At 50.9% G+C, this 12,865-nt stretch overlaps 1 protein-coding gene across 9 annotated transcripts in view; it reads right to left on the bottom strand.

Moving 5' to 3' along the window:
* DOCK6 (dedicator of cytokinesis 6) overlaps positions 1 to 12,865 on the bottom strand; it is a 39,771-nt gene that overhangs the window by 3,298 nt on the left and 23,608 nt on the right. For 8 of the 9 annotated variants that reach the window (XM_090289618.1, XM_090289617.1, XM_090289615.1 and 5 more), the window contains 18 exons: positions 12,529 to 12,669; positions 10,057 to 10,170; positions 9,774 to 9,944; positions 9,173 to 9,312; positions 8,916 to 9,085; positions 6,698 to 6,858; positions 6,365 to 6,547; positions 5,919 to 6,045; positions 5,529 to 5,613; positions 5,283 to 5,379; positions 5,029 to 5,163; positions 4,606 to 4,758; positions 4,308 to 4,466; positions 4,083 to 4,183; positions 2,951 to 3,143; positions 2,724 to 2,867; positions 544 to 675; positions 440 to 454 (listed from right to left, as the gene is read on the bottom strand). In XM_090289618.1, coding sequence (XP_090145744.1) covers positions 440 to 454; positions 544 to 675; positions 2,724 to 2,867; positions 2,951 to 3,143; positions 4,083 to 4,183; positions 4,308 to 4,466; positions 4,606 to 4,758; positions 5,029 to 5,163; positions 5,283 to 5,379; positions 5,529 to 5,613; positions 5,919 to 6,045; positions 6,365 to 6,547; positions 6,698 to 6,858; positions 8,916 to 9,085; positions 9,173 to 9,312; positions 9,774 to 9,944; positions 10,057 to 10,170; positions 12,529 to 12,669 — 2,421 coding nt within the window. The remainder of the gene's footprint in view (positions 1 to 439; positions 455 to 543; positions 676 to 2,723; positions 2,868 to 2,950; positions 3,144 to 4,082; positions 4,184 to 4,307; positions 4,467 to 4,605; positions 4,759 to 5,028; positions 5,164 to 5,282; positions 5,380 to 5,528; positions 5,614 to 5,918; positions 6,046 to 6,364; positions 6,548 to 6,697; positions 6,859 to 8,915; positions 9,086 to 9,172; positions 9,313 to 9,773; positions 9,945 to 10,056; positions 10,171 to 12,528; positions 12,670 to 12,865) is intronic. The other variant, XM_090289619.1, reaches the window with a different exon arrangement.

Genomic DNA, 12,865 nt, shown 5'->3' on the forward strand with positions numbered 1-12,865 from the left:
GGAGAGGGGGAGCATTAAATGGCAATGAAGACCAGAGATCCTGGGGAAGTTGGGGAGATGGGGAGAGAAAGACCAAGAGAGACAGAGAGGGAGTGATCAAGACAGGGAGAGACAGACAGGGAAAAAGATCAAGAGATACAGAGACAGAGGGAGGGAGTCCGAGCCCCCCTTCCAGGCAGTGACTGAGCAGGCCTTGCCCATGGGAGGGGTGTCTCTGGAGTGCTCCCAGCTGGGTGAGTCACAGGCTGCCCTGGAGATCTGGGGCAGGGAGGGGAGGTCTGGGAGAAAGTAGTGGGGGTGTGTCAGGCATCACGCGCCGAGTCCCAACTCCTGTGTCCAGGCAGCTGTGCACCTCTAGCGCCCCCTGGTGGTTGTCCCTAACCACTGCTGACTAGCTGTCTTGGGGGCCCCAGAAGCAGATGGCCACCAAGCGACCTACCTCCCAGCCAGAGCTCTGTGGGAAAGAGAATAAAGGTCAAGGTCAGTAGAGCCTGGGGGCAGCCAGGGCCTAAGGAATGGTCTGGGAGGGCATCGTGGACACACCTGGTGCATAATCTTGGTGAAGGCCTCCTGCAGTTTGCCATGCACGGCAGCCAGCTTCTTATAGTCACGGTGGGCTTCCAGGATGGGGATCAAGGTCTTGTATACCTCGTTCACTGCCTCATAGAGTCCACCCTGGGGTGGGGGTGGAGCATGTCAGGATTCCCAGCACCCTCCCTGATCCTCTCCTGCCTGGAATAGTCCTCCCCTTTGTGCTTCTACCTACCCTCCAAGGCTCCACCCTCTATCACCTCCTCCAAGAAGTTCACCCTGACCACCTCCCACCCCAGATGGGGCAGTAACATTTCCACTTGGCCCATACAGACTCCTCTGCAGTCTCCACCGTGTTTACTGTGGACCAGGCACTATGTACATCTGCACTTTACCCATGTTCCTTCATTGGTGGGAGGAGGTGCTGGTTTTTCACCCCATTCCTCAGAAGGGAAACTGAACCTTAGCGACATGGAGAAGCCCCCCAGGGCCAGGACTCAAACACCAGCCCACCTGGCCTGGTACCTAAGACCTTCCTGACCTCTGCCTCCTGGCACATAGTAGTGACCACTCATGGATGCCCCTTATCCCTAGCTGGTGCCAGCATCAAGCCGACATACAGCAGGGGCCCTGAGATGTTTGCTGACTGTCAGAAGGTCTACATCTATAGCTTCTTCCCCTGAGGCCTTTGTCTGCGAGACTCCAGCAAAGTGAAATAAGGAAAACATCACTAGGAGGGCTGGCACCATAGAAAAAAATTTCTGTGGTGCAACATGACCCTGAATTTGAGTGGGGTCCCAGATGTAACTACCAATTTCCAGAAACACAGGAACTAAAGAACAAGTCAAGCAAAAGCATAGGGACACAGCCAGCTCCAGGCAGGCCAGAGAGCCCTTTGGAACAAAGTCCCCATCTCCAACAAGTGAGATGCAGGAAAAGCCAACTGCTTTCACACAAACAAGCAAATTAGAGGAGAAATCCCTTTACAACAAAAAATAAATGCCTGGGCATCCATTTATCAAGAAATGCACAGCCCTGGCCAGGTAATTCAGCTGGTTAGAGCATGAACCTGATACACCAATGTTGCATGTTTGATACTGGGTCAGGACACATACAAGAATCAACCAATGAATGCATCAATAAGTGGAGCAACAAATCGATGTCTCTCTCTCTCAAAATATCAAATAAAAAACAAAAAGAAATGCATAAAACCTCTATTGCAAAAAGAGGGGAACTGAGGCCCTGTTTTTTGTTTTCTTTTTTTGATTAAAAGAGACTTAAGAGACTGCCATCACAGCCATTTGTGGGTCTTAGGTGGAAACTGATTCAAATAAACCAACTGCAAAAAACATTAAAAAAAAAAAAAAAAAAAAAAAGGATAATTACGGACATCCAACCATGGACTGGTATTTTAAGAATTCCCATTAACTTGGTCACGTGGGATAAGAGTTGTGTAAAAGGGACTTTGTCAGTGGGAGCTGCACACAGGTACCCGTGCGTATGACAGCATGACGTCAGATTTATTTTACGCTGGAATTTTTCCAACTCCCAGCGTGCACAGGAACCTCAGATCTTGTTAAAATGCAGGGTTCAGAGGGCTGCATAGCCCAGGACTCTGCAATTTAACAAGCCCTGAGTTATGTCCACACTGCTAGTCCTCTGATGACACCAATTAGCAAGGGTTTATACAAATTCCAGCTAAATGATCACATTCAGTCTCATCAATTTGTGAAAATTGGGACCTTATTTACTCAGACATAAAAAAAAAAAAAAAAAAAAAAAAAAGCCCACAAAAAATAAAAAAAAAACCAAAACACAACCCAAAATAGTTATAGGTAAAAATAAGATAAAACAAGATGGTAAATACAGGCAGTTGATAAATTTGAGTGCTGAGTATGGGAGTGGTGGGGTACAATTTTATTTTTTTAAGTGTGTTTGAAATTTCCTATAATAAAAAAATAACTTAATGCTAGCTAAACGTGTTAAAGACTTACAATATCCAGCCTGTGTGTCAAGGGTTTAATAGGTAGAAAGGCAGATAATGGGGCCCCCATTCTCCTCTAAAAATCCCCCACCCAGAAAGGGCCAGGCAGCAGCTTCCCCTTGGTCACTGGGAGCAGGTGTTGGGCCATCAGCAGATCTGTGAGGCCACCCAGTCCGAGCCCTGTGTCCTCGGCAGCCCCAGGCCTCACCATGGTGAAGTAAGCAGCTGCCTGCTCCAGCAGCCCCACCAGCCCCAGTTCTGTGAAGTGCTTCCCGGAGCAGAAGCCCTCCTCGTCAGGCGACAGGATGTCATCGGAGATGGCAGACTCCTCCAGCACATTGGACGAGATGTTCTGGGGTGGGAAGTGGTGTCGGAACCTGGTTTCTGCCCCACGTGTGCCACCCCCGCCCTTGCCCACCACCCCTGCCCACTCACCTGGAAGGAAACACAGCCCACAGGCAGGTAGCGGCTGTCCTCGAGCAGGGCGAGGTACTCAGCCACCAGTGCGGCCGCGTGCACCATGCACTGTGCGGCCTCCGCGTGGTTGCCCAGCTCTGTGTGCTTCCCAGCCATGTTCTGCAGCCATGTCAGCCGCAGGTCTGGGGAGCCCTGGTAGCCCCGGGCAATCCTGGTGCCCAGGTGAGGGGGATGTGAGGAGGACAGGGACCAACCTTGCCCACCTTGCCTGCCCCTTACCTGTCCCATCCAGTCACCTATTTCCTCACCTGTCCATCCTTTACCTGTCTCCTCACCTGTCTTACCTGTCCATTCTTTCTCCTGTACCCCATTCACCAGTCCATCCTCTCGCCTGTTTCCTTACCTGTCCTACCTTTCACCCTTTCACCTTAGTCACCTGTCCATCCTCCCCTTCAGTCTCCTCGCCCGTCCATCTCCTTACCTAGTCCCTTGCCTGTCCAGCATCTCACGTGTTTTCCCATTTGCCTGTCCTCATCTCCCCTTTTCCTCTATTCACCTGTCTCCTCATGTATCCAATCCCTCACTGTCCATCCTTTCACTACCCCACGAGTACCATTCTCTCACTCATCCTGCTCATCCATTTACCTGTGGCACCTTGGGCCATGCCCACTCACTAATCCTCTGCACATGCACCACTTCGCCTCCTCCCCAGGCCCACCCTTCCCATAGGGCCCTGACTTCCCTATCTGCATCATCTGTCTCTCCATCTCCCACTCTCCAATTTCTTATTAAACGCCTCTTACCTCTCCTCCAGATCACTGTCCCCCTGACCTGTCACCCCTTCAGCCATTGTTTGCACTTCACCTGTCTCTCCCACCTGTCCCTTCTCATGTCTTTGTTCTGTAGGTTCATCTGGCACCCTTTTCAACTGCTCATTTATGAGCCCTTACCTGTCCCCTCACCTGTCTGCTCACTCACCTGATTATCTTCATCTGTCTGCTCTCCTGGCCCCTCTTCACCTGTTCCCCCTTACTTGTCCGTCTTATCATCTGTATGCTCACCTGCTCCCTCCTCACTTCCTCATATATCTACTCACTGTTCCCTAACCTGTCTTGGTGGGAATGGCTGAAGGTCCCCCAGCCCTCCTCACCTGTACATGAGATCAATGAGCATCTCGGGGTCCTCCTGATGCTCCTTCATCTTCACTGTGTCTGTCAGGATCATGTGCAGGTTGAACATCAAGTCCTGGACCTGGAATAGGTGAGCGGCCCTCATTGGGAAGTGACAGGGCCAAGATGGTGGGGTCAGGGGTTGAGCAGGGCAGGGCAAAGGCCCTTGGGTTGCCGAGGGTAAAGCAGGGGCCTGGTGGGGTCACCTGCTCAGCGAAAGTGCTGTCCCGCAGCCCCACGTCCTCCTCGGCGTAGGTGAGGATGGTCTTGAGCGACCGTCGCAGGTGTTCCTCACTGAAGTTCTGAGTTGTCCCCACCAGGGATGACAGTGACATGGTCACTTGCATCTTCACACGGGCAAAGTTCTGCAGGGGCAGAAAGTGAGAGCACACCTGTGGGCCTCAGGCCTCTATACCAGGGCCTCCTTGATCTGCTGACATCACCCCTCTCCCTGCCCAATCTCCATCTAGCGCACCCAGCCCCTGGCCAGCCACCCCCGCTCACATGGCCGATCTCGAAGTTCTGGCGCATGAGGAGGTAGAGCGAGGCACTGGCGTGCGTGCGAATGGTGCTGATGCGGCTGCCACAATGTCTCAGGAGCCTTAAGCAGAGGTCGGCGCACAGCTCCGTGTCCTCCTCAAACAGCAGCTCTGGGAACTGACCCCCAGAGCCAAGACAGACACCGGTCAGCCCCTTCCCATGCCGGATCAGGAGGTGCCCCATGGGAACTTGGGCAGGGGCACCTGTCTGTCCTGCCTTCTTTGGCCATGCACAGCAGGCTTTGGAGTCAAACCCAGAGTCAAGCCCTTGCTGTGACACTGGGTGAGTGACTTTGCCACTGTGAGCCTCAGTTCTTTCCTCTGTAAACATTGACTAAGGAGTGTCTCAATGACTCAGCTCTCACTATAGCTGCCGATTGGTGCTCACCTTGGACACCAGGGCCCGCTGTGTGGCCAGGCCATGCTGCAAGAAGAGGGCACTCTGGGCACTCCCCAGGCTGTATAACACGACCTTCAGTACTGCACCCAAGATACTCTCCCGGGCCTCTGACAGCATCACCGTCTGCAGGGTCAGAAACCCAGCTTTTAGGGTGATGCAATCAGGAGAGGGGTTCTGGAGTCAGAGATCACAAGGCAATAGGGTGGAGTCAGAGGTCAGGGAGATGCTGGATCAATCCTTACCTGCACGATGATCTCCAGTGTGTCCAGAACTACCAGGCTTGCCTCAGTTGCGAGGTTCCCATCCACCAAGGCCTCATGTTCCATTTCATCCTTGGTCCTGAAGGGAAAAGGGGAGGGGATTGGGGAGCCTCTCGAAGCCAGACCCTACTCCATGGCTGAGCTGTCCCTCTCCCTTGGGAGCCCATGAGGTGCCAGTTCTCTGGAAACTGGTCTGACCCTGGAAAATTACTTCTGGCCCACACCCACTTGTCCACACGGTCCGAGGTTTGTCTCCAGTGTGTGATGCTCTTCCGCCAGCGCACGTTGTCCTGGTTCCCAAACGGGCTCCTTTCTGAGATGCACAGGTGCATATTCACAGATGTGCAAAAACATAAGGACACATATGACAGAAGTACACAGGCACAAAGACAAATGGGTAGGATAACCTATGAGAGCACTGGGTGGTGCGGATGCTTGCTGAGTGGACACACACAGTTAGACATGAATGACATGTGAGAACAGATGGGGACTCAGACATCCACGTGTATGGGGATGATGCAAGGACTCCTTCTGGGGTAAGTGAGCAGACAGAGAGGTAGGGATGGGTCCTCTTGGGGTCCCTCAGACACACAGGCATAGGGTGCATCTCCCTCTCACCACGGCTCCGCCGCACCATCTCCTGTCGTGCTCCAATGGTGCCCAAGATGGCTTCTTCCAGTCGAGCCTTCATGTCTAGGGACTTCTTGAATGTGAGGCTGTTGATGCGCTCAAAGGCCTTTTTCCCCTGGGAGGTCAAAGAACAGGTTCCAGGTTGACTCTGCCCTTTTCCATGGGACCTGGGCTAAACTGGTCTTGCTTCTCTTGGCCCTTTCTGACCTCTGGGATCCTGTGCTTGAAGACACAGTTCTCTTCTTTACTACAGATACTCAGCACCTTCCCAGTTCTATTCATGAAGACAGTTCTCCCTTTTCTCTTTGGTTCAGAACAGAAAGAGTCCACCCCTTCACCCTCAGGAAGTGGCGCACCCAGACCACAGCACCAAGAGCCCTGTGTGTATACTCAGCCTGCCTCCTACACCCCAGGCCTCCGCCCACCCCCCGAACCTTGTACTCGAAGGCAGCCAGGCAGAGGTACAGCAAGTCCAAGAGACGGCCCAGCTGGGGGAGGGACAAGTCAGCAGCCCAGTGCTGCAGGAGGGCTGGCTCTGCGTTCTTCAGAACCCACAGCACACACACCAGCAGGGTCCGACTGGACTCGGCAGAGAGGGGACAGCTTGAGCGAGAACCCTGGGGCCAGAGAGGGAACAAGGTGCTCAGAGGGGACAGAGTTGATTTTCATTTTCTCCATATAAGATGAGAACTGGCTGATCTGAATCTCATTACATAACTTCTATTACCAGGTTGGATAGTGTCTCTGGAGACCAGCTCCGTACTCACAGTCGCGGGGCCCTGGGAGATGCTGGCCCGGGAGCCAGGGGCCAGGGGACTACCAGCGATGGCCATAGCCACTGAGGGGTTGATGGTGCCTCCAATGTCCCCTTCCCCTTCTGTATCTGAGTCGAGCATGGAAGCCAGCCTCGACCGTTGACCTGGGCCCTCTGGGGGGAGGAGCAAGGGGAGAGAAGAATGAGTCCTTGATAAGTGCTGTACCTCTGCCTCAAATTTCAGCTCAAAATCACTTCCTCATAGAAGCCTTCCCTGATAGCAGTCCCCAGGCCAGGGTGGAATCTCCAATTATCTACTCCCTGAGCTCATTTATTATACTTGTAATCAGATACATTCACTGCCCACAAAGACATGGACTATAATATCTACTCTGGCCACAGCTATAAGCTCAACACCTAGAACATGGCCTGGCCCACAGGAGTCATAACTATACAGATGATGATGGTGATGACAACAATATATGTTGCTGCTATTATTATAGCATCAATTTGCATTTACATAGCATCTCCTAAGTACCAGGTGCTATTCTAACTTAAAAATCTTTAACTACCACCCTGGCCAGTGTGGCTCAGTTGGTTGGAGTGTTGTCCCATAAACCAAAAGGCCACGGTTCGACTCCCAGTCAGCGCACATGCCTAGATTGCTGGTTTTGTCCCGTTGGGGTGCATTTGGAAGGAAACCAATCAATGTTTCTCTTGCATCAAAGTTTCTCTTTCTCTCTCTCTCATCTTTATCTCTATCTCCCTTCCTCTCTCTCTGGAATTAATGAATACATCCTCAGGTGGGGATTAAAAAATATACACATATGAACCACTAATCTTCAAAAAACCCAATGAAGTAGTTTTTCCACTCCTACTTTCTAGGTAAGGAAACTGAGGTTAACCTCTCTGTAGAGGTTAAATTACTTGCCTAGGGTCACACAACAGGTAGGTACATAGCAAAGCTAGGATTTTAACCTAAATGGTCTGGTTCTAAAAATCTACGACCTTAAAAAGAGTACCCCACTCCTTCCCCTCTCCCCCAAAAGTCTCACCATAGAGAGGAACAGCCAATAAATACAGAACAGGTCTCACCCTATGGACAAAAGGTCAACTGAGTAACTATAGGTCCAGCCCAGCATAACCAAGCTCAATTTCTCACTGGCTTGAGGTGATCAGGGAAAAGGAAACCTCACTAGGAAAAATTAGATTGTTCAGTCCTGACGGTTCTTTTATACGTAATGTCCGAAGTACAACGAAGAACTATAAGACATGTGAAGAAGCAGGAAACTATGATTGATAGACAAAAAGACAACAGAAGCAGGCACATAGATGACCAAAAGCAAGCAAAAACTTTAAAATAAAAGGTAGTGGAAAAGACAAATTAAAATGGGTAAAAAGATGGACAATTTCAACAGAGAATTGGAACCTACAAAAAAAAAAAATCAAGTAGACATTTTCTGACTGAAAAACGTAACCCCTGAAATTCAGAACTCAGTGGATAGGATGAAGAGAAAACGAGACACAACAGAAGACGGAAGTAGTGACCTCAAAGACAGGGGAGTAGAAAATTTCCCAAGTGAAGAACAGAGAGAAAAAAGAATGGAAAACAGAACAAGGCATAGCAGGCATGTGTAACATGATCAAAAGGTCTAACATACGTGTAATTGAAGTCCCAGAAGGAAAGAAGCAAGAAAACAAAGGGAAAAAAAAAGTTGAAGAAATAAAGACTACAAATTTTCTCCAAATGATGAAGGGGATCAACCCACAAATCCCAAGTCTGTGCTTCCAACTCCTGTACATAACATCCCTAAGCCGGGCCAACGAGTCTGCATATGAGTGAATGACTGAATGAAGGGCTCCAACTGCCCTCTCACCCTAGTGTTCCCCACCTTCCCTCCTCACATCCTCTCTTTTTAGAAGCAGCCAGTTAAGTATTATAATGTTTGTCATTTATTGTGGGTTGACAATATCTCAGTGCTAAAGCTACACAAATTATTACATAACTATAGGAAGCAGTTGGCGCTACCACTGTTCCCATTTTAGAGGTGAGAACCTGAGGCTCAGAGAGGTTAATGGCTTGCCAGGGCCCTGCACCAGCACTTGAACCCCATCTACTGACCCTAACGCCATGTTTTCATGAACTGTGCTCTCCCACCTTTCCCAGCCTGAGCCTTTGCGGCAATCAAGCCCCTGGCTTGTGTGACTCCATCCTGCCCTGGCCCACTGACCCGCAAAATCATGCAGCCGTGGTAGCGTGTCCCGGGCAAGTGACAGCAGCGGCAGGTACAGCTCGGCCACACGGGCTTTCACTGTGGCCTCAGCATAACGGGGATCGATATCATGGCCACACAGCAGGCTGTGGACAGCACTGATAGCCTTCTTGTGCAGCTGGGATGCCCTGTGGAATAGTGCGGCACTCAGGACGCAGGTGAACACAGTACCCGGACCTTCTCATCCACTGGAGCCAAACAGGCCTTGTGCTCACCCCTCGGCCTCAGGTTCCAGGGCCAGTGCCAGTTCTGTCAGCAGGAGCCCAGCCAGGAAGTGCTGCTGTCGGAATGGCCCGCTCAGCTCAAACATGCTGGTCACCTTGGGGTCTGGGGCCTGGCTGGAGAAGGTGGAACTCTGCAGAGTGTGAAGGGGGATGGGGGGAAATCAGGGACGTCAGGGGTCCAAGAGGTCAGGGATCAGAGATGAGGTGTTAGGATTAACTTTTCTGAAATTAAGGGTCAGAGGTGAGAGATTGGAATTAACTTATATGGAGTTGACAGTGGACATGGAGTTCAGGGTCGGAGGTAAGAGAATGATGTTAATCTATCTGTGAGGTGAAGAAAATGGGGTCAAAAGTCAGAGGTCTAAGAAATAGCAGCTAGAATGCTGGTCTATGAATTAAGATTTAGGGGTGAGAAGTGAGAACCTGGTCCCCAGGAAACTGCTGAGCATGAGGGGTCAGAGGTGAAAGGTCAAAGGTAAGGGGCTAGTCCCCCATGGATAGTGGCCCACTGTGAAATGGACAGATGAGGAAACCCCAGAAGATAGGCTGAAATCATAGATCAAGGGAAGAGTCAGAAATGAGGCCAACCCACCTGGGAGGTGGTGGAGGATACGGAGGGTGAGGGAGAGGCTGGGGGCGACAGGGGACAGCAGGGGAGGTTGAGGATCACATAGTGCTCGTGGCTGCACAGGATGCGGGTGAAGTCCATGCGTAGGGTCAGCAGTGCCACGGGGTTGGGGGCTGACTGCAGCCGTGTGGCCACCTGCAAGAGAGGGGATCAGCAAACAACATTTGTAGTTTCTCTGCCTACCATGCCCACCACACACCACATCACCCACAGGTAGGTGCTTCATTCCCACCATGCCCACCCCTACCTGCTTGTAGTGGGACCGGATCAGACTGAACACAAAGCCACGGTCCACCAGGGACAGCAGGTCACTGAGGAAGAAGGCCAGGCTGGCACTGAGGCGCTCAGCCAGCTCCAGATCCTGAGAACACACAGCCTGTCAGCCCACGCTCACACAGTCTCGCCACAGGGCCTGGCTTTCACCAAGGCCACCAGGGACCTCCAGAAGCCACACGCCTGCCCCAGAGCCCATCTGCACTCTAGCCACTCCAGGCCTTCCTGGTTGTCTCCTTGTTTAGGACACTATTTTCTTTCCTCTCTCACAAGATTTAAATGATACAATGTGGATGGCAAAGACTGGCTGCTGACTGCCACCTCTCAGATTATCGTAGAGTTCAAATAGGGGTAAAGACTATATTTCCAAGTCTCCTTTGCAGCTGAGACTAACCATGTGATCACATTCTGGCCAATGAATTTGAGAAGTAGTGGGGCTATTGCCTTGGAAGGGGCAGGTCTTCCTGTTCCCATAGTCTGCCAACATGATGTGGGGGGCACCTCATGAACCCCAATGGCCAGGTCCACCCTGTGGAACCCCCAGTCCACTTATGCTCAGACATAAACTTTGGTCACATTTAAAGCACTTGTGATTATGTTTGAGGAAGTTAACCTCTGCCCTAATGAGCCCGTACCCCTTAGCTTGTACAGCTCAGTCTTGGGGGAGACACAATAAACCAAAGGATGCCTGATACTTCTATGTGTTTCAAAGACAATTAAACAGGGTGCTGTTTTGAGAGATGCCGCAAGAGAGGGAAACATGGCATTCTAAGTAGAGGAAAGAATAAGGCAAAGGCCCTGGGGCAGGATGTGCCTAGCAAGTGTGAGGGACAGCAAGGAGGTTGCTATGGCTTCAAGGCCCAGCTGGTGCTTGTTTTTCCCTCATGCTCTCATGACCTGCTCTGTGGCCTCACCATTTAACTTCAGTGGCCCTTAGTTCCCTGCAACCCAAAGAAACAAAACACAACATCCGACTGCATTCTGAGTCCATGTGGGGCATGTGCTGGGTCTGCCCTGTGCACCGAACCTGGCACACTTGGTGCTCCATAAATCTCAAGGAATGAAACCCCTGTGACCTGTCACCGAGGACCCACTAGCAGCTGTGACGATGGTGCTTCTCAGGGGCATCGTTTCCTCATAAGGTGGGTCAGCCCCTGGGAATGTTAGCCCATGGGGAGGCTCCAGTGGAACAAGGCTGAGACCTTTGAGACCTTTGAGACCAGCCCAGAGGTCGCGAGGGATTGCACAAGGGCTAGCTTGGGCCACACTAGTGTTTCAAAAATCTGGAGAGTTCCCATAAAATCCAGAAGTCACATTTCATTTTAAAAATCAGATATTCTGGCTACAGCTAAGGAGCACATGCCTCTGATTCTCCATAAGCCCCACTTTCCCAGCTTAAGCTGATGGTAGGGCTCTGGACCTGTGTGGTGACTTGAGTTCAGATCCCCAATTCTGCCTCTTCTCAGTTGTGTGGTATCAGGTTGTTAGTCATTCTCTGCCTCAGTTTCTCCATAAGTAAAATGGAGATAATAATACAAACTTCATGGGGTTGTTGGAAAAATTTAATGATGTGATTCATCTAAAGTGATTAAATACATAGTAAGTACTCAATAAATGCTCAATATTATTCCTATCATTATTATTATTGCCTGTCTAACTCCTGAGGGCATTGAAATGAGTGATCCAGAGCCTTGACAATTGTCAAGGTCTCAGAACATCAATGTCCATTTATTGAGCACTTATTGTATACTGACACCCTGGTAAGGACTAATGGATCTGTTACTTCTCTGCCTTCCTCTACTCCCATTCCTGGTTTGCTCACTCTATTCCACTCTACTCTTTTTTTTTTCTTTTTTTAATTTTTTAAAAAATGTCTTATTTATTAATGTTTTCAGAGAGGGGAAGAGGGGGAGAAAAGGAGAGAAACATCGATGTGCAAGAGAAACATAGATCAGCTGCCTCTCACATACCCCCAACCAGGTACCTGGTTGATAACCCAGGCATGTGCCCTGACTGGGAATCGAACCAGCAACCTTTCGGTTTGCGGGATGACACCCAACCTACTGAGCCACACCAGTCAGGGCATATAGCCATATTCATCACTTCATTGCTCCTCGAACAGCCCAGGCACAGTCCTACCTCAGAGCCTTTGCACTTGCTATTCCCCCTGCCTGAATGCTCTTCCCCTAGATGTCACATGGATTGCTCCCTGACCTCCTTCCAGTCTCCCTAACAGTTGGCTCCATGAAGGCAAGGATTTGGGTCTGTTTTGTTCACTGCGGTCTCTAGCGCCCAGCACAGAGCTGTGCACACAGCAGGCATCCAAGAAATGATATTGAATGAACAGACCTATCCAGCAAATGGAATTTGTGGTCTCCCAGTCAGGAAGCACTGGTTCTGTGTCCTCCCTCAAGCCTCTCCCACATTGAGGCCCCTTGCCCTTTACCTTGTGGACCCGGGTGATGACCTCCAGGCCCACAGAGCCCACCAGAGCCGAGATGTCATCCAGGAAGCGACCAGGAAAGCGATGCTTGCGGGGCGTGTCCAGCCGCTGGCTCAGAATCAGGTGCAGAGCCATGCTTTTCACCTGGGGGCCGGGGGAGAGCGGGGGCAAGGCTCGAGGGGCTGTGGGGTAGAAGGGACTTGCCAGATGGGGATGGGGTTTGAGGAGCTGCAAATGGTGTTTTAACAGCACGGGAAGGGAGGTAAAGGTGGGAATAAGGGGTCCTAGGTAGGGCTTGAGCCTCACCATAGTTCTGAGTTGAGGGGAGGGCCTGAGAGCC

Source organism: Furipterus horrens, unplaced genomic scaffold, assembly GCF_987537825.1.
Source record: "Furipterus horrens unplaced genomic scaffold, mFurHor1.1.pri manual_scaffold_10, whole genome shotgun sequence".
Classification (NCBI taxonomy): domain Eukaryota; kingdom Metazoa; phylum Chordata; class Mammalia; order Chiroptera; family Furipteridae; genus Furipterus; species Furipterus horrens.